General features: G+C 41.5%; 1 protein-coding gene across 7 annotated transcripts in view; it reads right to left on the bottom strand.

The window, feature by feature from the left end:
- Positions 1 to 1,745: 1,745 nt before the first annotated feature.
- The window catches only part of pum3 (pumilio RNA-binding family member 3), a 48,008-nt gene continuing 24,086 nt past the window's right edge, over positions 1,746 to 25,667 (bottom strand). For 3 of the 7 annotated variants that reach the window (XR_013498161.1, XR_013498162.1, XR_013498163.1), the window contains exons 9-19: positions 24,910 to 25,013; positions 16,772 to 16,850; positions 14,757 to 14,855; positions 13,844 to 13,897; positions 12,635 to 12,715; positions 11,412 to 11,554; positions 9,300 to 9,522; positions 5,838 to 5,925; positions 5,672 to 5,733; positions 5,023 to 5,113; positions 1,754 to 2,252 (exon numbers count right to left, since the gene is read on the bottom strand). Coding sequence is in view for 4 of the 7 variants with exons in the window: in XM_078214303.1 (XP_078070429.1) it covers positions 2,120 to 2,252; positions 5,023 to 5,113; positions 5,838 to 5,925; positions 9,300 to 9,522; positions 11,412 to 11,554; positions 12,635 to 12,715; positions 13,844 to 13,897; positions 14,757 to 14,855; positions 16,772 to 16,850; positions 24,910 to 25,013 (1,095 nt within the window). In the remaining 3 variants the exon portion in view is untranslated. Of the gene's footprint in view, positions 2,253 to 5,022; positions 5,114 to 5,671; positions 5,734 to 5,837; positions 5,926 to 9,299; positions 9,523 to 11,411; positions 11,555 to 12,634; positions 12,716 to 13,843; positions 13,898 to 14,756; positions 14,856 to 16,771; positions 16,851 to 24,909; positions 25,014 to 25,667 lie in introns of all 7 variants that reach the window. The other 4 variants (XM_078214304.1, XM_078214305.1, XM_078214306.1 and 1 more) reach the window with 2 other exon arrangements.

The following is a 25,667-nucleotide window of genomic DNA, read 5'->3' as shown; positions in this document are numbered from 1 at the left end:
AGGCAATTGGATACTTGGATGGAGGTAAAATTGCAAAAATATGGGAAACAGCAGGGTAGTAGCATTAACAGGACTATTCTTTGAAGGAACAGGAACAGGAACAATGCTAACCACTATCACCCTTGCACTTTCACATCCTCCATCTCCCTCCTCCTAACTACAGGGCTGTCATTCACTCCTTCACAAAATATAATTTACTTGTTCAAGTTCATATATAAATAATATATAGTATTCACTGCTCTCTATGTGATCTCAACATGAAGAAACCAAATCCCAAGATTATGTAACCCTTTTGCTGAACACCTCCGTTTATCCCAAAAGCTTGAGGAACAGCACTGTATCTTTCTAGGCCTGCAGCTGTATTAGAACCACTGGAAAGTGGCCGCATGGTTTGGTACATGGGATAGGATTCCTTACTCCGTTCATAGCGAACAGGTGATCTGCATTTTTGGGCTCTAACTAGCTTTCTCCACATCCCTGAACCACAGGAACCTTCTCTGGTTTGCTACTTTCTTTCTCCTCTAATAATTTACGCCTCTTCTGCACCCAGCTTTGGTTGAGTCTTATTTGCCTTACACCATAACACCACCCACCTTTCCCCGATCAGTTCTCCGATGAAAAGAAATGCTTGGAAACTGTTAGTCCGCAATATCTCCCAGTTCTGATGAGGTCAACTGTTTCCATCTTCAGATTATGCTGGAAAACACTCAAATCAGGCAGCATCTCTATTTAACTCTGCTGTTTCTAGGAGCACACTGCGAAGTGCCTGCATTGTTTGCCTGTAACAGGCCCATAAATATACATTAAAATGATTGCAGTTTCAATAGATGGATAAATGACCCAGTGACAAAAGAATTTACAAATGTCAGAAGTTTTCTGAATTGGAGTCCTCAAGGTCAAGGGATGTTATACTGGTACATTTTTACATTTGCATCAATAGCACTGCTTTCCCGAGTAGCAAGATCGTTTCTTCAATTACAACCGTCCCCAAGTAAGAGGGGGTTGTATTTAGAAGTTGAATTCAGTCTCATTCCCATAAGAGACCTTGAACTCCCTACAATCTGGAATGCTCTTTCGTGCCCACTTCTAGCTAAATGATTGTAGGTCACAAGCATGATGATGAAACCTCATCCTATTGTCCCAATCCCCCCCCTAGTGGGTGTGCTTGGTACTACACGTGCCAGCCAATGTGCTCTCCTGTATTTAAAAAGGCAGACTGAAACACACTTTTGAAAAGCAAGAAGTTGCTTCAAAAACAATTAATTGGTTTCTTGTGATTGAATCACCGAGGTTTTCCAGTGAGATCATACTGAACAAAACCCACCCAATGATTAGGGTGAAAACCGCTGCAGAGTGTGTTCAACTTCCATTCCGTCAAATAATATAACACAAAATAACAGACCAATGACTACACAACATCCCACATCAAGAACCATCCAATCAACATTCTAAATGGCTTGTGAGACTTTGGGAGTTAATCTTTTAGAAACTGAATTTAACTTTGCATTCAGTAACGTGACATAACAGGCCAATAGATAAAATCCACAATATTATTAGAAATAATGCCATTTTGGATGGGAAAGACATGTGTTGTTGGAAGCTCCAAATGGCATCTCCACTGATAAAGGATGAACGTGAAGGCTTCATTCAATTCTTTCAGGGGACAAGAAAAATACCACTTTCCTTTTTGGAGTTATGTATGCTTATTGAATGCACTTGAGAGTATAAAGTAATGGAAAGTGAGAGCTGGATTACAAGCAAAGCTAAGCTTTAATAAACTGCAGTTGGAATGCAGAAATGTTTGTTTTTGCACTCAAGTAAATGACGTGTTTTTTATTCAATAAATGTAACATAACTTGGTATCAAATTTAAAATAGGAAAACATTTTACAAACAGGATTCATATTCAAGGCATTAATAGATTTGGGCACTAGTCCACTTGGGTAGGACCAATTGCTTTCCTTTTCTAAGTCCTCTCAAATAAAGAAATACCAGCAATTGTAGCCCAGAATTCAGCTGTGTGTGTCTTTAATTACAAAATGCATATGTATGTTATGTAATCTACAAGTATTAAACAAGTCAGATCAGTTTTTACTGAGCTACAATCTTGTCTGGTGGCTTCATGAGGCAGTCATTTTCTCCAACAACATTTCTATGCCCTTCACATTTTCCATCTTCTTTAACTTTGGAATGAGGCTCTTTAAACCGTTTTTTACTTTCTTGGCTGCATCTTCCTCTTTACTCTGAAGAAGACTGGAACAGAAGGAAAAATACATTAAATACCATACTTAAAACAATATAGCATGATTTCAAACTGAGGCTGAGCTTCAGGAAATGAACTGCCTTTCGGAATTTTAATAGCAGGAACAGAAACCTACCAAATTGAAACTGTACGAGTTCACAGCAAGGTTTATTTAAAACCAGACCTGATCTTTTACCCAGAAAATAGTCACTTCTCAACACTATGAAATGTCATGCTCCAATATAAAAACTCCTTTGTACTGAAGTGAATGAGACTATTAAACCTCAAGACGGAGATGCAAGAGCGAAATTTAGATGTGATGGCATTACCTTGTAATTTGGCAAGTGAAATGTTTTCCATCACACACCTGACTTGCGCCTTATGGATGATTGAAATGGGAAGCGAGTCAGTTGCTGCAGAATGCCCAGCATCTTATCTGCCCCAAAACTACAGCAATTATAGGCTCGATATAGTTGTGATTTAAGTTAATGAAGCCCACCAGGATATTGATACATTGTATAAAGGGGATAGTGGCCATCCAAGCAGTTTTAGTGTGCTCGACACATCCTTCCCATTCCTTTCAAACAAAACTTTGGACCCTCATTCAAATGTATTCTACCCTTTGACCATTTTCCCTATCTCCAATCAGAATACTCACTATCCAGTATCTTTCAGAGTTCTCTGAAACACCTCAGCATTCTTTTAGAGCTATAGGAACTTGAGCACAGTCCCTCCCCTCAATCAAATATTTCCTATTCTGCCACTGAAAGAGTAGTCACCCTTGTACACCAGTCACTGAAAGCAAGTATGTAGGAAGGCAAATGGTATGTTGGCTCTCATTGCAAGAGGATTTGAGTAGAAGAGTAGAGGAGCAAGGGTGTCTTACTGCAGTTATACAGGGCCTTAGAATCATAGGAACCCTACAGTGCAGAGAGAGGCCATTGGGCCCATCGAGCCTGCACCGACCACAATCCCACCCAGGCCCCACCCCCATATCCACCCACTAATCCCTCTAACCTACACATCTCAGGACACTAAGGGGCAATTTTAGCATGGCCATTCAACCTAACCCGCACATCTTTGGACTGTGGGAGGAAATCGGAGCACCCGGAGGAAACCCACGCAGACACGAGGAGAACGTGCAAACTCTGCACAGATAGTGACCCAAGCCAGGAATCGAACCCAGGTCCCTGGAGCTGTGAAGCAGCAGTGCTAACCACTGTGCTACCCCGTGCCCCATCACAGGCCTTGGAGAGATGACACCTTAAGTATTGCCATAGAGCGTGTTGGCCAGGGATTGAAAAGAGGCAGCTAAAGTCTGCAAACTGTACTTGATCTGCAGTAACCTGAAGCTTGAAACTGGCTTGAACTGGTTAAGTTTACTTAGTTACAAAGCAAATGTTGTAAGGCATAAGCCCTTATTTAGCCAGAGAGCAATGAGGCGGCACGGTAGCACAGTGGTCAGCACTGCTGCTTCACAGCTCCAGGGACCTGGGTTCGATTCCCGGCTTGGGTCACTGTCTGTGTGGAGTTTGCACATTCTCCTCGTGTCTGCGTGGGTTTCCTCCGGGTGCTCCGGTTTCCTCCCACAGTCCAAAGATGTGCGGGTTAAGTTAATTGGCCATGCTAAATTGCCGCTTAGTGTCCCGGGATGTGTAGGTTAGAGGGATTAGTGGGTAAATATGTGGGGATCTGGGGAGAGGGCCTGGGTGGGATTGTGGTCGGTGCAGACTCGATGGGCCGAATGGCCTCTTTCTGCACTGTAGGGTTTCTATGATTCTATGAGGTAATCCTACCTTGGGCTAGGGCCAATGAGGGAAAAATATGAAGTAAATGAGGAAGTTTGAACCAGCAACGAAGAGGCAGCATATCTCGGAAGAGATAAAGAACAGGCTAAAGAGTGAAGACTCCTGGACCAGCTGCAGCTGAAAACCATACGTCGGAAGACGTGGAGATGGCATCCAGAGGGAAGACAGACGCCCAGTGTAGCTCTTTTTCTCAGGTAATTTCTCTCATATTTTGTGATTACTCAGGAATTGTCATGGAAACCAACAGGAGTGCATTTTAGACTGCATAGTTTTGGTCCAAACTGCATGCTTATGTTGTATACTGCCTAACAACGATAAGTAATAAAGTGGATTACTAATAGATACAGGACTGCCTCTTTCTTTTCTTTGTACCGAGCTGATAATCATTGCCGGTAACAAGGATAACAAGAGAATGCAGCAAAGGCTCACCAGACTGATTGCTGGAATGGCAGAATTATTATACAGGGAGAGATTGGGTCAACGAGGCCTATAAATCATTAGAGTTTAGAAGAATGAAAGCGGATCTCATTGAAATGTTTAAAATTCAGGCAGAGCTGGGAAGACTGGATGAAGGGATAATGTTTTCCCTGGCTGGGGATGCGGGGCCGAGAACAAGGAGTCACAGTCTCAAGATGCAGCGCAGGCCATTTGGGACTAAGACAAGGAGAAACGTCTTCAGAGGATGAACCACCAGTGGAATTCTCTACCACAGAAGGCTGTGGAGGCCAAGTCACTGAATATATTTATAGACATGAAAGGCATCATGGGATATGGACAGAAAGCACGAGCATGCGTTGAGGTAGGGGATTAACCATAATCATACTGAATGGCGGAGCAGGCTCAAGGGGCCAAATGACCTCCACTTGCCCCTATTTCTATGTTTCTACACACAATTCAGGTGTACCAATTTATTTGATATGCATATATATCTACAATAAAATCACGCAACAAAGAATTAGAGTTCAATACCTACCAGCAAAGGACAATAGCTCCACGGTTTACCTGCACCCAGGTCTTTAGTTTCTCAATCCCAACATGCTCAACTAATGTTCTTGCAAAGCATTCTGTAATAAATAGTTAAAAACCATTCAGATAATTTTCTACAAAGTTTTGTTGTTGGCTCTTAAGATTTTGTGTCTTATTCTGGAGCAGTTACATTTCACCTACAGCAAACAATTTTTCCACATTAATGCAACAGCACAATTGATCCTCAAACAGCATAATTTACTTTGATAAGTATGACAAGGACATAAATAGAACTGCCGAAGCCGGTCATAACAGAGAATACAATGATTAATCTATTGGCCGCCGTGGCGCTTTCTAGAATGTTACTGCAAAAAAAAAATTACCCGTCAGCATAATCTAATTTGGCTTTTACAGGTTGAAAAGCTTGCAAAGTTACTTCCAAAAAAAAAAGTTATTCTTAAAAAATGCCTGAATATCACTGCACACAATCAGAGCGTATACTCCACTGATAGATAAGATTAAGTCTGGTTTAAATTTCAATGCTTGCCATTGGAAAGCAGAAATGTCGATATATTTTTGACTTTCCAGTGCCCATCAATGCTCAAGTTCTGCCTGTGTTAGTTCATGCTTACTTCAAGCAAGTGCACAAGACCTACCTGGGTGGTGGGGAGTGGAATATTACAACATCCTCTGCCATGTCTCAACATCCAAAGCACATCTTTAAACACAATAAATTGAACTCAGCCCTCCCTCTAAAATGATAACATTTTAGTTTAGCCCAAGCACTGGGAAACATGCTCAAATATTACTGATCACTCCTACCTGACTTTCCAAGTTCTTTCATCTTTCCATCTTGCTCTATTAACCATTTAAGAACTAGGTGGCCTGCAGGGTGCTCTGCTATGTGGAGCTAAAAATAGGAAAGGGAAAAAGTAAACACATTTCAGGCATGATCTATTATCACCAATTTGTTCAGCTTAATTCCATAATAACTGAGTTAAAAATAAGAAAAAAATTAACATTTGTAAAAGGGATCTTAATATTTAAAATAATACTTACTAAAATAATAGCACTTTTGCTTATTATAGAACTGGTCACTTACCTGATTTTTTGTGGTAAACTCTTTGATCAGAGTAAAGTATGACAAAAGAATAGATGCCCAACAGAGTAAACTCCTTCCAATGGCTTAATTATAGTCAAACTTCTGATATCTGGTAGTTCACTAATTTTGTGTCAATTCATGCTATTAAATACATTTTTAGATAGGCGAATTTTAAGACCAATATCAAGTAGGATATTCTTAGCAATTGGTAAACACCCAAGGGATAACTGCATTAAAAAACACTTGACCCCACATATCCTTGCAAACTACCATCCTATTGCTAACCTCCCTCTTCTCTCTAAAGACCTTGAACATGTCAACACCTCATATTTCCCTCAATTCCATATTTGAATCCCTTCAATCAGGTATTCTCCCATCACAATACATAGTGGCTCTCATCAAAATCACAAATGATATTCTGCAAGACTGTGAAAAAGTAAACGGTCTCTCCTCATCCAGATGCAACCTTTAGCACAGTTGACTGTACCATCCTCCTCTTTCGCCTCTCCACTGTCGTCCTACTGCTCTCACCTGCTTCCATTCTTATTTAATCATTACCAGAGAATCTCTCGCAATGGCTTTTCTTGCTGCCCCTGCACCATTAGCCCTTCAAAAGCACAGCATTAGTATTCACACGTATGCTGACAACACCCAGCACCAGCTTGCAACTCTTCCACCATTGCTAAATTACCTGACAGCTTATCTGATATCCGGAACTAAAGAACAGAAATTTTCTATTAAATTAATTGGGAACAACAGAGCCATTGTTTTTCAGGTCCCATTCCCTTGTTATTGACTCTATCCCTCCCCCTGGCATCTTAGAATCAACAGCATGGAGACAGGCCCTTCAGCCCAAACTGGTCCATGCTGACCAAAATGCCCATCTAAGCTAACTCCATTTGCCTGCATTTGGCCCATATCCCTCTAAACCTTTCTGATCTATATACATGTCCAAATGCCTTTTAAATGTTGTCAATGTCCCTGCCTCAACCACTTCCTCCGGCCGCTCATTCCACATATGCACCACCCTCTGTGTAAAAAAGTTGCTCCTCAGGTTCCCATTCATTCTCTCCCCTCTTAACTTAAACCTATGCCCTCTAGTTCTTGATTCCCCAACCCTGGGAAAAAGACCGAGTACATTCACCCTATCCATGCCTCTCATGATCTTACACACCTCTATAAGATCACCCTTCAGTGATAACCAAGTGTTACATCTCAGGTGGGAATGTGGGGTGGAAGGAGGAGGAGGGAGGGAGGAATGCCCCATTAGAAGCTCCATGAAATTGAGCAACCTTCCTCTAAGGTTTGGTGGCCTCCAGAACTCCCTGCCCCAACTAGGCCTCTCCCCTTCCCACCACCAAGGGTTTTCCATAACCTCCCCACCCTGGAATCCTTGAATGCACCTCAGCCTCCAGTGCTTGGACTTGATCTCGGGCATCCTACAGTATTTCCTCTTATTTCCTCTTTTATCCATTGCAACATTGCAGGACTGGTGAGCTGCCAGCCAATCAGATTGGCCAGCAGCTTTCTAAGATGGGAGAGTTTCTTGCGTGAGAAGTGGAAGTCCTGCCTGAAGGCACTTGATACTCATTCGAGCGTGAAATGGCTGTGGGAGCACTTGTGAGTCAGTAGTGGTGTGTTCCTTGCCAACTCAGTGATGGGAAGAGAGACCCTGCCATCCGAAAAATTCAGGCCCATGTTTTTGTTAACTTTAGACTTAGCTATTCCAATTGTACTTCCGGTTGATATTTCACAAACCTACAGACACACAGGTCTACTGCCCTCATCTTAGGTCACCGCAAGTCCCATTACTTATTAATCTGGTCAAACACCATCTTGATTCATAAAAATTGTCATCCTTCTTTTCAAATCTCTTAAAGGCTGTGTCCCTTCCAAGCACTAATCTCCTCTGGCCCTCACAACTTATATCTGCGCTCCTCTACCTCTGGCCTCTTGAGCACTTCTAGTTGTTTTGTAGAAAAACAACACTTAATTTGGCCTTTTATAAGTTCGACTTCTGGCTCAGTGTCACACTGAAAGCCCTGGCAAATCCTTGAGATATTTCAATACATATGACGGAGGTTGAGGGGCAACCTGATAGAAGTCTACAAGATTATGAGAGGCATGGACAGAGTGGATAGTCAGAAGTTTTTTCCCATGGTGGAAGAGTCAATTACTAGAGGGCATAGGTTTAAGGTGCGAGGGGCAAGGTTTAAAGGAGGTATACGAGGCAGGTTTTTTTTTTTAAAAACGGAGGGTGGTAAGTGCCTGGAACTCGCTGCTAGAGGTGGTAGTGGAAGCAGATACGATAGTGACTTTTAAGGGGTGTCTCGACAAATGCATAAATAGGATGGGAATGGAGGGATATGGTCCCCAGAAGGGTCAGGGGTTTTAGTTCAGTCAGGCAGCATGGTCGGTGCAGGCTTGGAGGGCCGAAGGGCTTGTTCCTGTGCTGTAATTTTCTTTGTTTATTAAAGGCACTATACAAATATGAACTGTTATTGGTATAAGCTAATTGTATAAAAAATATTACATTAAACCCATTGTCTTCTATTAGCCTTTTACATCCAAATATATCTGATTCCCTATTTACACCTGTACAGTACAATTCTGTTTTGAAAGGGCAAGCCATATTTGATTATTTTGATTGGTGAATTTATCTTTTAAAAAAGCAACATATTGCAAATCTAGAAAGATTTAATCATTTTGGAGTCAACCTAGGCAACCATTTGAAAATGAATCTGGCAAAAAGCCACAAAGAGATATTGGGGGAGGGGTGGAGGAAAACATCTTTTGGCATTTTGGTGAAGTCAATTAGTTATGGCAGATTCTTTGTCTGTGACGAAGCACTGTAAAAATAATTAGTGACAAAACAAAATGGGAAATCCATGCAGAATGAAAAAGCAATTGTTTGCTTGTGTGCAGGAATAATTGCAATGAAGAAAGAAATGGTCCCGCATAAGATTTTAAACCAAGAGAATGTCCTTTTATGACAAGTTGACCGTAAAAATGTAATGCAGCTTTCTGCATTCAGGATTTACCAATCCAAACTTAGAAAAGGCCAAATTAGGTGCTGCTTTTCTACAAAACAATGTAACCTAGTGATTGTAGATGAAGCATGTTTGATGGCCACATAGATGCAAGAAGAGTCTAAAATAAAAAGCTGAATGTTTGTACATTACCTCACCATTATTGCCTCCAGGTACAAAATCTTCTGCAGCCAGTTCAACGATCGCATTTATGGCAGGCTGCAAATCACCAATGGCACAGCCGAGAATATCTGCCACAATGACACTTGTTGCCTTATTCATCACCGTTTCACGAGCATTCTCCTGCAGGTATTGCAGCAAATGCGGAGAGATGACCTCCAGCAACTCACGCTGACGAATTTTTGTATCCTTCTTACTGGAACAATAAACAGAAATCTTTTGACTCTTTCTGGGCTTATTTTTGGCAGCAATGCAGTTCCAGAACATTTAAATGAATTCAATGGAATATACTTTTGCATTCAACTTAAATCCTTAAGAAAGCACCACATCAGAATTTAATTATATCCTTTTTCCTCGCTCTCAACATTGGGAAACTATGCTTAGTGGCAAAGGATTGGGGAAAAAATTAGTAAAAAAACTGAAGCGAAGGCTTGGTATTGTTTTAGTTCAATTCACACACTCAATATAGGACAAACGTCAAGTCAAATCTAGAATCCAAGACCATTTGCCATCAACTTATTCTAGGAATATTAATACATTTACTCAGTAACTGTAATTAAATTGAAGATAAAGTACTAAAGGTGACAAGAACGACATTAAGTGTTTGCAAAATCTGTAACCCTGGCCCGAATGCTTGCATACTGCTCCCCCTCAGATTTTGTTCAAAACTGCCATAATGCTTCTCAATGGATCCACCCTCAATTGTCCATGAGCTCCTCAATTTCTAGTCTCTCCCTCCTCAAAAGTTACTCAAGTCGCTGCTATCAACTAAATGCCCACCACTCCCAGTTCAAATCCCCTAGTTCAGTTCCTATAACACAACAGAGGAAGTTCATCAGTATCTCCAGGCAAACTTTAATAATTGTCGGAAGGATAGTTCATTACAAGGACACCTAAGCTCTGCTCAATCTTATGTTCATTTCATGTCCACACATGCACATTTTCAGGGAAGGGAATTGTATAACAGTCACTAACGTCTATCCTGGTGTGCTCATATCAACTGTAGTAGCCCAACTTCCATCCCGGTTGCAATAAGACATTTCAGGCAAGGAGCTAAACAGATCCCCTTCCTAACTGTGCTGAGAAACTGCAACATCCCTTATTTAATGATAACAGGATAAGTCAGTTTTTCTGTATGATTGGTGATCTAACAAAATTGAGAATATATGGCCATGGAAAATTGGATTACCAAGAATGTAATCTTGTTAAGGGGGAGAGAAGAGGGCTGTTAATTGTAAACACAGCAACAATTTTAGATAGGAGATGATAGGGTGGGATTGTGGTCGGTGCAGACTCGATGGGCCGAATGGCCTCTTTCTGTACTGTAGGGTTTCTAAGATTTCTAAGATAGTCAATCCTTCTACTCAGAATATGCCTTTTGCTAATAATCCTGAATCTAATTTGTTGAAAAGAACCTTTTTAAAAAAAATTCATTTATGAAACGTGATCATCGCTGGCTAGGCCATCATTTATTGCCAATCCTTAATTGCCGTTGAGGTGGTGGTCGTGAGCTCCCTTCTTGAACCGCTGCATCGGGGAAGCGTTGGCATTGACTAGACTAGTAATCCAAAGACCAAGGGTAATGCTTTGGGCACAAGGGTTTGAATCCCGTCATGGCAGATGGCGAAATTTGAATTCAACAAAAATCTGGAATTAAAACCATTGTCTATTGTTGTGAGAACCCATCTGGTTCACTAATGTCCTTTAGGGAAGGTACCTGGTCTGGCCTACATGCGACACCAGATCCACAGCAATGTGGTTGACTCTCAAATGGAGGGCAGTTAGTGATGGGGCAATGCATGCTGGCCCAGCCAGCGACACCCACATCACGTAAAATGAATTTTTAAAAATCTCATATGTAGGTCTAATTCCTTCTTGAAACCAACCAAGATTTCCTGTTCCACCAGTCACTCCTTTGTCAACTATTGTAAGATGAAGGTTTGCTATACACACACTCTTCCTTGTTCATTGATCTATACTATCTAATGTTGTCACTGAAATCAACAGAGCAGTTTAAAATTTAAGACCAAAAGGGTTAACGCGTGAACACAACTACAGCCACAACATACAATGAAGCATTCTGACCTGTGAGCATTGCCATCACCTTGTTGCAGGAGTTTAATAATTTCTGGTACGCTATGTGCTGGATCCCTCGGACTTAACAAATACACCAAAACTTTCTTGCCATATTTATTGTTGATCAAGTTAGGTAGGGCACTGATGACCTCCTGTAAATAGAATGTTTCAAGATACCAAATGGAATTCAAATTTTTAAATAGCCAACAGAAAGTAGTCAATAATTTTATTTCTCAGCTAATTCAGTTCTTGTGCTTAGCCTACCCTCCGTGTCATTTCAAACTTTCCTTCCATACTTCACATCTCTTGAAGGTGGCAACCTTTGCTGGGATTTGATTTAACTAGTGTCACGGGAGACCAGTGCTCCCAACTCAGCTGCGCTTTGTGGAATTGTGTCTCAAACAATTAAGTTCAGAGATGCAGCCAAACCTGGGCAGTTGTTTTCAGTGGCTGCATATTAATTTAATTGTCTTTAGCAATACTTGGGCTGGGATGGGAATGGAGTCGTGGATACCAAGGCCCTATTACTAAAACATGTTCCAACTGAAACTCTGCATGCTGGAAAACTATAAGGTGTGATATTACTGACACTCACTAAAGGATAGTAACTTGAACAAGATACTCAAAGGTTGCCAGACTTCATTAGCAAATGCCCCAGCACAAATTGCCATCCTTGGGAGTAAGAGGCGGAGGAAGAAAAGGATGAGAGGAAAGAAAGTCAGTTTTGAGTTGCCCTGTGCAGAGACAATGTTAAAGTTAGAGCTGCTCATAAAATCAATTTTACAGTTTAAAATGCCTGGAGCTCTCAACAAAAAAAACTCACTTTTGTTAACATGATTACATGATTGTCAATTCAAATTTATCTTAACCTGCACAATGTTATAGAAATATCAGACACAATAAACCTTTGTTGCTTAGTAGCAGTGGACATCGACTTACTTTTGACTAAATTTTTAACATTACCCTTTCCAAATAACCAGGAAAAAATAGTGTGTCTGGTCTATAAGCTTCAATGAGTTTCAAACATTTACTTATATGCCATGATTTGCTCGTCATAATTAATGTTTCCACATCACCTAGTAGGAAGGAATTTTACTAGAAAGTTTCCAGGTCAGCAAGCAAACTGACAATAAAAATCACATACATATTTGTTCAAAAAAACCTTTGAAACCAACACTTAGACTAAACCTGCCTCCTTTTCCAAGTAATATAGGGAACATTTGAATACTTACTGACAGAATTATCTGTTTTACAAGTTTTGTGTCATCTATACAGTCAAAAGCAGCCAAGAGAACCAAATGGGAAAATTCACCCTGCAAAACAAGTTGCATGAACTGCATGAGTCAGTGTTTCAAGATTCTTTAATAATGCCCTCCAAAATCAACTACACAAATGCTGTTCTTTGCGACATCAGGATTTAAGCTAAGAACACAAGTAACATGCAATCCCTTCTCAAACAATCCCTTTTCTTAAGTCACTATTAAATCTTAATTCTTTAAATTAATTTTTACAGTTAGTCATAAAATTAAAGCTGACGAGTGCTGTACCATGTAAAAATGCTGGGCACTACAAAATGTGCTGTACCGATTTGCCTCATCATTGAAGGAAAGAGCATGCAATCTACCACTAGCATGTAACATTGCAAGATACCAATCTTCATTAGAGGCTATCACTGTCCCCCCTCATGGGTAGGGCCACATCAGCACAAGCTGCTCCTGCCCCCAGTTCCGGTAATGACAGGTATCAGAAAAAAATTTTTAAAACAGGAAGAAAACGGAATTTTCCAGGCCATTACTTGGGGAAGATGGTGGCGTGATAATAATGGCACTGGACTATTAATCCAGACCGAAGGTAATGCTCTGGAGACATTGATTCAATTCCCACCACTGCAACTGGTGGAATTTAAATTCAATTAATACAATCTCGAATTGAAAGCTCACTTCAGCAACAGTGAACATTAAGATATCGTTGATTGTCATAAAGACCCATTTGGTTTAAAGTTATAGGGAGGAAATCTCTTATCCTTACCCTGTCTGGCCTACACGCGACTCCAGATTTTCAGCAATATAGTTGCCTCTGCCCTCTTAAGTGGCCTAGCAAGCCACTCAATTCAAGAGCAATTGGGGATGGGCAAGAAATGCTGGCCTTGCTATAGATGCCCCCATCCCGTGAAACAACAAATCTGGTCAATGATCATTCGCTCCATAACAGAAGTTATTTTCCAGAAAGCATATAATTTTATTCCACAGGGTAATTTTAAATCACGTAACATGAGATGCAAAGTATGAATAAACTGTGCTAAATGTGCTCCACTTTTTAAATTGGCTATTTACTATATTCTCCACCTCTCTATCTCAATCAAAATAATCTGGTTACATTTCCAAAAGGACTTTTAAACTTGTAGCATACAAAAAAAAACAAGCCGCAGATCCACATCTTACAGTAGCAATTTTCTCTATGTAGGTCTTCATTGTTTTCACAATAACTTTTCTGTCCTAGGAAGAAACAAAATAACTTTTAATGATAAAGAGTTGTACCTGAACTTGTTCTAACAAAACAAGAATTGATGAATGCACCAAGTTGTTTAAAAACCCGAGTCAGAGAAAAAACAACTTGATTAACTGGTCAGTGTAATCCAATGATTTGTTCCTTTCAGGACTTCAAAGTAGCTTTATTATAATTAGATTTCTTCCCTCCTCCCCATCCTCTACTGAAACTGAACTGTGGATGCCAGTTGCCCTCTAGTGACTCCAAGTAGCTAATCATCGTGCCTAAGCTACAGTACCTTGGCAGACTATCCATCACAGTTATCATCTGATATTTGCATACATGCAGCTCCACAGGCATCACTGTACAGTGATGCAGGAGAGAGAACTGTTAATAACCATCCCTTTCATAATTCAAGGGATTGAGAGGTTACTTGTGGTCACACCACCAATACTCCACTCTTATCCTGCCTATCAATCATTTCAGCAGAAAGTATGAACCAAAGTGGAAATCTTACTGGCCTAAATAAGGGAGCAAGTAGCTCTGCCTTCAGTGAAGTTCTCAATCTCTTCAGATTATTACCGAATCAGATGTTGAAAATAATAATACAGTATTCTAAATGTTACAAAGTACAACAAATTTCAAAAATTAGATTTGAAACATGCGGCCCTGAATATGAAAACAAACTAATAGAGGAATTTAAGCTGGAGATATCTAGCCTTTTGAGTATTTGACCATTTGGTCAATCATCTGATTTATTATTTGTACCGGGTGCAGCCAGGAACTTCCATGGAAAATACAGTGCACAACAAACATCAGATCAAAAAAAAAGCATAGCAAAAGGCACCCTGTTTCTCTTCCGCTTACTTTGGGGGTCCCGTGCCATAAACATTGCATGGCTACTCTGCTTCCATCATGTGTGTGCGCCATATAGATGACCGCTTCTCTCACTGTTTCAATCATTTCCTGAATTCAGAAAAGTACATTTCAAATAGACACATCATAATCATTTACACTATGAAAATATACTATCATTAATCCTCGAGTCTGTATAATAGTATTACACATAATACTTAGTGCAGTGAAGCAAACTAGATACTGGCAAAATAAATAACTAAACAGCAAACACGGGGGTAAATTTGAAGGCTGTAATCTCATTTTATGGACCAAATGAACAGTAAAAACCAATTGAGATTCATTTGACGCATCAAGCAATCAAACCCCAAATTGCAATTTTTCTAGCCTGTTCATTTTATTGGAATAAGTTGCAGTGAACGCAATGTTCAGAATCAAAAAAATAATTTGAAATTAAACCAAAAAAAAAAATGCTCAGCAAGTTCTGATGAAAACTCACTGACCCAAAATGTTTCACTCCCAACAAATGGTGCCCGTCCTGCTGGGTATTTCCTGTTTTTATTTTAGATTTCCAACAGCTGCAGCATTTTGCTTGTGTGCTGGCGATAATTTGAATGCATTTTTAACACGTATCTGTTCAGAGTGTCGGCCTCTGTCTGCACTAGATAGTCAGAAAATCACTGCGCTAATAGCAGAATAAAACCACCCCCAAATTAACGTGCAAGAATAAAGGCATCCTTGAACAATTACATAACTTCAAGCTTCAGATGACAGTTGTGAACCACACAAGCTTTGGTATCATTTGAACGAGTAAATGAAATCACTTTAAGGCACCCAATATGTTCTGGGATGGGTGCAGTTGCATTCTTCCACCATATTAAAAACAAAACAAACTTTAATAATTTGTATTTATTTTCCATCCATGACTATTCCGTACAAAACCCTGTAACATTGATTGTCTACACTTCGATGCCTCGGAAAAACAGCCAGCATAATCAAGTTTCACACACCCTGGACATTCACTCTTCCACCTTCTTCCATCGGGAAAGAGATACAAAAGTCTGAGGTCACGTACCAACTGACTCAAGAAGTTTCTACCCTGCTGCCATCAGACTTGAATGGATCTACCTCGCATTAACTTGATTTTTCTCTACACCCTAGCTATGACGGTAACACCGCATTCTGCACTCTCTCCTTTCCTTCTCTATGAAAGCTTTGTCTGTATAGCGCGCACGAAACAATACTTTTCACCGTGCACCAATACATGTGACAATAATAACTCAAAGCATCTTGCACGAGGATTTCCAAAGCAGCAGTTAAGATTTAATTATGATTAAATCACAATCACAGCACTTCTTTTAAACAAAATACTTCATGCACAATGTGCTTTACCACCTTAACTAAACAAAGGTCAGTTAACATGTTAAACTATATTTAAATTAATTTTGATTCTCAGCATTGTGTACATAGCAACTTACTCCAATTAAAGGAAAACAGGAACATAAACATATCAACTAAGAGTACATTTAAAGCAATTCCATTATTGGTTTAGTGAATTTATACAACACTTTCTACTTGCATGGAACTTTGAACATTGCAAGATGCTTCGCTTGATCACGGATAACTATTAAGCTATGAGTGATTATTCAAATTTAAATCAATGTTTGCTTCATTGTTATTTTATTTTTAAATTAGCTGGGATTCTGGTCCCTAACAGCCAAAATGTAAGTAGCTATTGTAGCTGATTAAAGGGAACAACGTGGGTAGCTTTCACTTGTAAAGTATCTGCCCAGCTGCACATTCAAAGAAGCTTGCTATTACGGCTGGTCCAACTCAATCTGAAATTGTACTTTAGTTTCAAAAAGATTAAGGATTAACTGAACAAATTTATGACAATACAGAACGTAAGATTTAAATTTGCTAACTAGAATATTCAAAGATTAATCTAAGTAGATTAAAATACAAATCGTGAACAATAATAATGAATGGCTATAGATACAGAATCGCTTTTTTTAAAAACCAGTTACCGTTCTCATTTTATCAGAGCAGTGTGTGAACAAGTCCAAAAATGCTTTGTGTACCAACGTGTGTTTTATTACCGCCTCTCTAGAGATAATCAAGGAAACAAAATGAATTAAACTACATTTATACTATTAATTTTAATTGAAAATTACACGCAAAGAATTACACAAAGAGCATAAATATCAGTCAACTCTAAGTACATTTAAAGAAGCTCCCTGATTAACTCTAAAAATTTATACAACTTAAATTTCACCATTCACACAAAATTCTTCAGTTGAGGGGCAAACTCAAGTAGGAAGAGCAGCGAAACGAGGACATTCAGCCAAAAGTGAAATTGAAGAGGTAGGTTGTTTTCAAAGGTGACTTCTAACAGCGAAGAGATGTTTAACAAAGCGGTGTTCCAGAACGTGGGAGCTTTAGAGGAAGGAGACAAGTGACTGTCGCCAGTGACAAAGCAGGAGTAAATACAGGAGACAGATGACAAGAGCAGAAAACATGAGCAGCACTTTGGGGTTGAGGGGTGGAAGGTAGCAGAGTGAGACTGTTGTGTAACCAATAAAGGGGTCAATGAACATATGCACATAAGGATAGGACATTGCACATGATCAGAAAGAGGGCTAAATATATTTTTAGAAATACATCAGAAGCAAACACAGTATTTCACGCAAAAGCAAATACTGCAGCTTCTGGAAATCTGAAGTAACAAAATGTTAGAAATACTCAGCAAGTAAGGCAGCATATGTGGAGAAAGGAATAAAGTTAATGACTGTATACCTCCAACATTATCCTGCTCTGATCAAACAGGTTTTAAGCAAGTGCAGAGGCAAAGATAAAAAATACAAAGGCAGCCTGCAATAGGGCGAAAGACAGGACAGATTACATTTATTTATATAGCATCTTTAATGCAAAAAAAAATCCTAAGGCACTTAACAGGATCATTATAAAATTGAATGATACTGAGCCACATAAGGAGATTTTAGAGCAGATGGCCAAAAGCTTGATGAAGGAAGTAGATTGTAAGGGGCATCTTAAAGGACGAGAGGTGGAATGGTTAGAGAGGTAATTCCACAACTTACTGGCAGCTAAAGCACAGTGACCAATGGTGGAACAATTAAAATCAGGAATGTTCAAGAGATCAGAATTAGATAAGCACAGATATGAGGGTTGAGAGGATTACAGGGATAAGGAGATCAGAGGCCATGGAGCGTTTTGAAATTAAAGCACTACTTAACTGCAAGTCAAGGTAGGTCAGTGAGCACAGAGTGTTGGATAATCAGGACTCCAGGCAAGTAAGGCCCCAGGAACCGATTTATATAGGGAAGACATGGGGGTGGGGGTAAAAATGCAGTGGAACAGTCAATTCTAGAGTTAATAAATGGGCGAGTTGAGGTAGAAATAGGCAAAATGGATGATGGTCAAAGGCAAGGGGGATGGTAATGGGATAACTAATATAACAAAAAGATGTGTCATGTGGAACTGGTAAAACTGCAATCATTACCAATAGCTGCTGCCTCAAAAAAAGGGGGATTGAGCTAAATTGTTGGAACTCAATGTTTGAGCACAAATGGCTATAAAGTGCTGAATTGAAAGATGAGGTTTTTTCAACTTAACTAGAAAAAAAGTACAAGCGATCAAGGGCAGAATCCTTTGATTTACTCCCCTTCTGGAATGCAAGCTGGGCCTAAAGAGGGAGATGATTACCTAGATATTTCTATTATCCAGTAGGAATTTCCTACTGGATAATATGTGGTACTATTTGAAAGTTTAGTGAAGTGGACCCTTTGACCTTGAAGGAAAAACCTAGGCATTATGGAAATGTGAAGCCAAGCACAGATACAATCTTTTCCATGTTGATCGATAGCATTACTGTACCCATTGATCACAAAAATAAAAATCTTGCAGCTTAGAGAGGAGTTGCACGCAGAAAGGTATAAAAAATGGTGAGTTATAACAGAATTAAGTTTAACCAAGGAAGTTTGAACTTAAATGCACTGTATTCTCGATCTTGTTTCCGAGAATTAGGTTTGTCTGGTTTTGTAAGTATTTTACCTTATTTGAAGGATTAAACCAAATGAAATTTTACTTTTGTGCACTTAGTATTGCAAAATTGAACGAGTTCTCCTGCAGTTAGCTATGTAAGCTGTACGAGTTGGAGTTTGGGTCCCCTTATTGAAGGAAAGATGTTATTTCGTTGGAGGCAGTTCAGAGAAGGTTCACTAGGATGATCCCGTCAGGAGGGATTGTCTTATGAGGAAAGGTTAAACAGGTTGGGACTCGATTCATTGGAATCAAGAGTGAAGTGATTTCATTGAAATATATGGGATTCTTAAGGGGCCTGACAGGGTAAATGCTGAGAGGATGTTTTCCTTCATGGGAGAGTCTCATGAGGGAAAACATCAGAGGGCATAGTCTCAGAATAAAAGGGCGCCAATTTAAGACTGAGATGAGGAGGAATTTCTTCTCTCAGAGAGTTGTCTCTCTTTGGAACTCCTTGCCACAGCTGTAGGGGAGAGTCCTTGTGTATATTTGAGCCAGAGATAGATAGATTCTTGATCAGTAAGGGAATCAAGGGTTACAGGGAAAGGGCAGGAAAGTAGACGTGAGGAATGTGGGTTCATCCACGATCCTATTGAACGATGGAGTAGGCTTGAGGGGCTCAATGGCTTACTCCTGTTCCTATTTCTTATGATTTTAAAAACACATATTTGACAGTTTAAATGATGTGATTGGATTAGATAAAATTAGGAGCTATATGAGCTAATTGAAAAATAAAGTGATGAGGCTAGTTGGCAAACAATTTATTTTACCCAAAGGGTGAATTAATTCTGGAATAGAATTACTTAATAATGCGTGGAGATGCCTGTGTTGGACAGGGTGGACAAGATGAGAGGTCACACGACACCAGGTTATAGTCCAACAGATTTATTTGAAATCACAAGCTTTCGGAGCGCTGCTCCTTCGTCATGTGAATAATTTGTGAAGGCGTTAGATAGAACACAGCAAAACTGAGATTGACTGGAGTGAGACTGGGGGAGAGAGTCTTAGCAGGAGTGCTGAGAGTAAGCAAAGAAGTAATTTAATTATTCATTTATTCATTTAAGGGTATTCCTAGTATATTTCGCGGGCTTTTTTCAGGGTTTTGAATTTAGGAAGTGAGGTCAGCTGAAGGGGATTCTGGGAGGTTGAGGCTTAGTATAAAAGGCAGTTACCTGGGGGGTTCGCCGGGAGCATAAAAAGCCGGCTGCACTATACAGCGGGCAGCGTCGGGAGCGGGCAGTGGAGTGAGTGGGTAGCAGAGTGTGAACTATAAGGGCTTTGGCTCACAGGGCTTGTGGGTAGCAGAGTGTGAACTATAAGGGCTTTGGCTCACAGGGCTTGTGGGAAGCAGAGTGTGAACTATAAGGGCTTTGGCTCACAGGGCTTGTGGGAAGCAGAGTGTGAACTATAAGGGCTTTGGCTCACAGGGCTTGTGGGAAGCAGAGTGTGAACTATAAGGGCTTTGGCTCACAGGGCTTGGGCTGAAAGGGCGAGGCAAGGCTAGTTATTTTTTACCCAACCCTATAAAGGATAAGGGCAGGTATGAGTGATCGGCCAGTTCAGTGCTTCCGATGTGGGATGTGGGAGTTCCTGCAAACACCTAGCTTCCCAGAGGTTCACATATGTGCCAGGTGCGTGGAACTGCAGCTCTTGAGGGACCGTGTCAGGGAACTGGAGCTGCAGATCGCTGACCTTAGTCTAGTCAGGGAAAATGGGAGAAAAATTGACAGGAGTTATAGGCAAATAGTTACACCGGGGCATCGGGAGGAAGACACGTGGGTCACGGTTAGGAGGAGTAAAGGTCAAAAGGGTAAAGTACAAGGGAGGACTCCAGTGGTGGTCTCTCAAAATAGGAAGGGCTTGGTGACAGGTGTGAGAGGGGAGGGGAGTGAACAGTTAGAAGAGGGGTCACCTGTGGTTGTCCCACTCCAAAACAGGTATATTGTTTTAGATAGTGTGGAGGAGTGTGCCTCTCCAGGGGTAAGACACAGTGACCAGGTCACTGGCACACAGTCAGGCTCTGTGGCCCGGAAAGGGAAGAGAGGGGTTAGGAGAGCGATAGTGGTGGGGGATGCATCAGTCAGAGGCACAGACAGGCGATTCTGTGGGGGCGAACAGGACTCCAGGATGGTAGTCTGCCTACCTGGTGCTGGGGTCACGGATGTCTCCGAGCGGATAGGAGACATATTAAAAGGGGAAGATAAAGAAACGGATGTCATTATACACATTGGTGGAAATGACGTAGATAGGAAGAGTAGGGGGATCCTAAGAGAGCAATTCAGGGAGTTGGGAAATAGGTTAAAAAGTAGGGTCACTAGGGTGGCCATCTCTGGGCTACTCCCAATGCCTCGTGCCAGTGAGGCTAAGAATAGGGAGTTGGTACAAATGAATGCCTGGCTAAAGGACTGGTCCAGGAAGGAGGGCTTCATTTTCATAGATCAATGGGAAGTTTTCAGGAGAGGATGGCACCTGTACAAGAGGGAGGGGTTACAACTAAGTTGGAAGGGCACAAATATCCTGGCTGGGAGCTTTGCTAGTGCAGTTCGGGGGGGTTTAAACTAGTATGGCAGGGGGGTGGGGATCAAACTATTAGGTCTATAAGAGTGGAGGCTGGGGACGAGCTTGGGGCTGGGACAAGGCTGGCAAAGAAGAAGAGCACTCTGGGGGAGGACGACCTCACTGAGCCTGGAGGTCTGGAGTGCTTATACTTCAATGCAAGGAGCGTAGCAGGTAAGACAGACGAACTTGGGGCCTTAATGCGCACGAGGAATTTGGATGTGGTTGCGGTGACAGAGACTTGGTTGAAAGAGGGACAGGACTGGCAGCTGAATATTCCGGGGTACAAGTGTTTTAGGCGAGACAGAGGAGGGGCCAAAAGAGGTGGGGGAGTAGCGGTATTAGTTGGAGAGCATATTACAGCGGTGCAGAGGGAGGACAATTCAGAGGGGTCGTGTAACGAGTCACTCTGGGTGGAGCTTAGAAACAGGAAAGGCGCAGTCACTATGTTGGGGGTGTACTACAGGCCCCCCAACAGCCCAAGGGAAGTGGAAGAATGGATATGTCAGGAGATACTGGATAGGTGCAGGAAAAATAGGGTTGTTGTAGTGGGAGACTTCAATTTCCCTGGTATAGACTGGAAATCGCTGAGGGCAGGGACTCTGGATGGGGAGGAATTTGTAAAATGTGTACAGGAGGGTTCGTTGGAACAATATGTAGACAGCCCGACTAGAGAGGGGGCTATACTGGACCTGGTACTGGGGAATGAGCCCGGTCAGGTCTTCAAGGTTTTGGTAGGGGAACATGTGGCAAATAGTGACCACAATTCTGTTAGCTTTAGGATAGTGATGGAAAAGGATGTGTGGTGTCCCAAGGGTAAGGTGTTGGATTGGGGGAAGGCTAACTTTAGTGGGATCAGGCAGAAATTGGCAGCTCTTGATTGGGAGAGGCTGTTTGAGGGTAAATCCACATCTGGTATGTGGCAGTCTTTTAAGGAACGGCTGTTAGGGCTACAGGACAAGCATGTGCCTGTAAAAAAGAAGGATAGGAAGGGTAGGATTAGAGAACCGTGGATAACCAGGGAAATTGAGGGACTGGTCAAAAAGAAAAGAGAGGCGTATGTTAGGTCCAAGCAGCTAAAAACGGAGGGAGCTCTGGAGGAGTACAAAGAAAGTAGGAAAGTACTCAAACGGGGAATTAGAAGAGCAAAAAGGGGTCACGAAATGTTCTTGGCAGACAGGATTAAGGAGAATCCCAAGGCATTTTATTCATACGTTAGGAAAAAAGGGTTGTTAGGGAAAAAATCGGACCTCTCAGGGACAATAGTGGGGACTTATGCTTGGAGCTCAAAGAAGTAGGGGAGATCCTAAATGAATACTTTGCGTCGGTATTCACAAAGGAGAAGGATGTGTTGACTGGGAGTGTCTCTGAGGGGAGTGTTGAACCGTTGGAGAAAATCTCCATTATAAAGGAGGAAGTGTTAGGTTTGTTAGAGAATATAAAGACTGACAAATCCCCAGGGCCTGATGGAATCTATTCAAGGCTGCTCAGGGAGACGAGAGGTGAAATCGTTGGGCCTCTGACGCAAATCTTTGTCTCGTCACTGGACGCAGGTGAGGTCCCAGAGGATTGGAGGATAGCCAATGTGGTCCCGTTATTTAAGAAGGGTAGGAAGGATAACCCGGGTAATTATAGGCCGGTGAGCTTGACGTCCGTGGTGGGGAAGTTGTTGGAGAAGATTCTTAGAGATAGGATGTATGCGCATTTAGAAAGGAATAAACTCATTAACGATAGTCAGCATGGTTTTGTGAGAGGGAGGTCATGCCTCACTAACCTGGTGGTGTTTTTTGAAGAAGTGACCAAAATGGTTGACGAAGGAAGGGCTGTGGATGTTGTCTATATGGACTTTAGTAAAGCGTTTGACAAAGTCCCTCATGGTAGGCTAGTGAAAAAGGTTGGATCTCATGGGATAAAGGGGGAGGTGGCTAGATGGGTGGAGAACTGGCTTGGTCATAGAAGACAGAGGGTGGTAGTGGAAGGGCAGATGGAATTTAATCCAGATAAATGCGAAGTGATGCATTTTGGTATATCTAATGCAGGGGGGGGCTATACAATAAATGGCAGAACCATCAGGAGTATAGACACACAGAGGGATCTGGGTGTGCAAGTCCACAGATCTTTGAAGGTGACGTCACAGGTGGAGAAGGTGGTGAAGAAGGCATATGGCATGCTTGCCTTTATAGGACGGGGCATAGAGTATAAAAGTTGGGGTCTGATGTTGCAGATGTATAGAACGTTGGTTCGGCCGCATTTGGAATACTGCGTCCAGTTCTGGTCGCCACACTACCAGAAGGACGTGGAGGCTTTGGAGAGAGTACAGAGGAGGTTTACCAGGATGTTGCCTGGTATGGAGGGGCTTGGTTATGAGGAGAGATTGGGGAAACTGGGGTTGTTCTCCTTGGAAAGACGGAGGATGAGGGGAGACTTAATAGAGGTGTATAAAATTATGAAAGGCATAGATAGGGTGAACGGTGGGAAGCTTTTCCCCGGGTCGGTGGTGATGTTCACGAGGGGTCATAGGTTCAAGGTGAAGGGGGGGAGGTTTAACACAGATATCAGAAGGACATATTTTACACAGAGGGTCGTGGGAGCCTGGAATGGGTTGCCGGGCAAGGTGGTGGAGGCGGACACACTGGGAACGTTTAAGACTTATCTAGACAGCTATATGAACGGAGTGGGAATGGAGGGATACAAAAGAGTGGTCTAGTTTGGACCAGGGAGCGGCGCGGGCTAATTGTTCTTTGTTTCTCGTTTCAAGGCTTCATTCTATGATCATCTTGCTGGTGCCAGTACAGAGCGAGACTGCGGATAGTTGGGAACCTGTCTCGGGGGCAGGGAATTCATATGGTGTTCGTGGAAGTGGAAATGAATAGGGTTGGGAAGCATTTTCTGATCAGGGCCAGTGTGATCTCCTGGACTCGTTTCGATCGCCTCAGGGGGTCGGAGAGGAATTTCCCAGATTTTTTTTTCCCCATATTGGCCCTGGGGTTTTCGCCTCTCCCTGGAGATCACATGGACTGGAATGGGGGGGTAGGGGTGAGTTAATAGGTTGTGATGAACAAAGCATCATAGCTGTGAGGGACAGCTCGGTGGATAGGATATTAGTATGTAGATAGGCTGGAAAATTGGGCGGGGATCCTGGATTCAATCCTGGACCGGGGAGCGGCGCGGGCTTGGAGGGCCGAAGGGCCTGTTCCTGTGCTGTATTGTTCTTTGTAAAACAATGTGATCGGAGCATACAGAATGGAAGAATAAATTATGGAAATTAATAGGTCAAGTATTTCCTTGGGTTTACTCAATTGCTTACAAGGGGCTGGATGAACTTTCTTGATACAGGACTCCTTAATGGGTTAGTTGTTCTTTTACCCTTCACATCAGAGCTGATGGGATGGTTGATGTACAGGGCTGCAACCATCGCGTACATCATTTCACATACAGGATATGGAGATACTTTTTGTTTAGCAATACCCTTGAGACAGGTCACTTGTTTCATTCGAATCAAAACAATAACAAATGTAATAACTGACAAAATCATTCATGGTTTTCTTACTTCTGTGCCATAGGGCTGAGGATTTCTTTCATTTCTCCCATTATACCCTCTCGTTTATTGGGATTGGACTCGAGAACCTTGTCCAATGTTGGACAAAATACAGACTAGAAAACAAAAGAAAACACAATTCATTCCAAATACTGACCAAAAGAAAAGCTTTTATAAACCCGTTTTAACATAATGTTATATAGAAACTTTGTTCCTTCTCGTTTCTGCAGAGAACAATCTGGCCTCCTGTTGTACTGGGGAAGCACTGAATGTGATTAACTCAATGCGTGGTATACCAAGTCACAACAGTCTATGCACTGTTGTCTAATGCACCAAGTCATCTCTTTCCTAGCACATAGTGCAACTCTAGATTATTACAACATTTTCTTGCATAAGTCGTTTCAAATGGTTTCACATGCAAAATTATAACACACATGTGTTGCTCTATCAGACTTGTTGATTGTTAATCGAAGTGTAATGCCTTGTGTGGAATCTGTAGACCACACTGCATGAAGTTCTGTTCGTCATTTTGAAAAAGGTATAATCAGCACTGGAGAGGATGCAGAGAACATTAACAAGGATATACCAGAATGGAGTACGTAATTATTTTAGGAAAAGATTGACAGGCTGGATCTCTTCATTGCAAAAAGGAGGCTGAGTGATCTAATAAAGGTCTTCAAAATTATGAAAGGATTTGATAGAGTGGACACAGTGAAAACATTTTCTGTTATGGGGAAGAACATAACTACGGGCCATCGATACAAGATAGT

Source organism: Mustelus asterias, chromosome 6, assembly GCF_964213995.1.
Source record: "Mustelus asterias chromosome 6, sMusAst1.hap1.1, whole genome shotgun sequence".
Classification (NCBI taxonomy): Eukaryota; Metazoa; Chordata; class Chondrichthyes; order Carcharhiniformes; family Triakidae; genus Mustelus; species Mustelus asterias.
The sequence above is the reverse complement of the archived record's forward strand: the minus strand, read 5'-3'. Positions and strand labels throughout refer to the sequence as shown.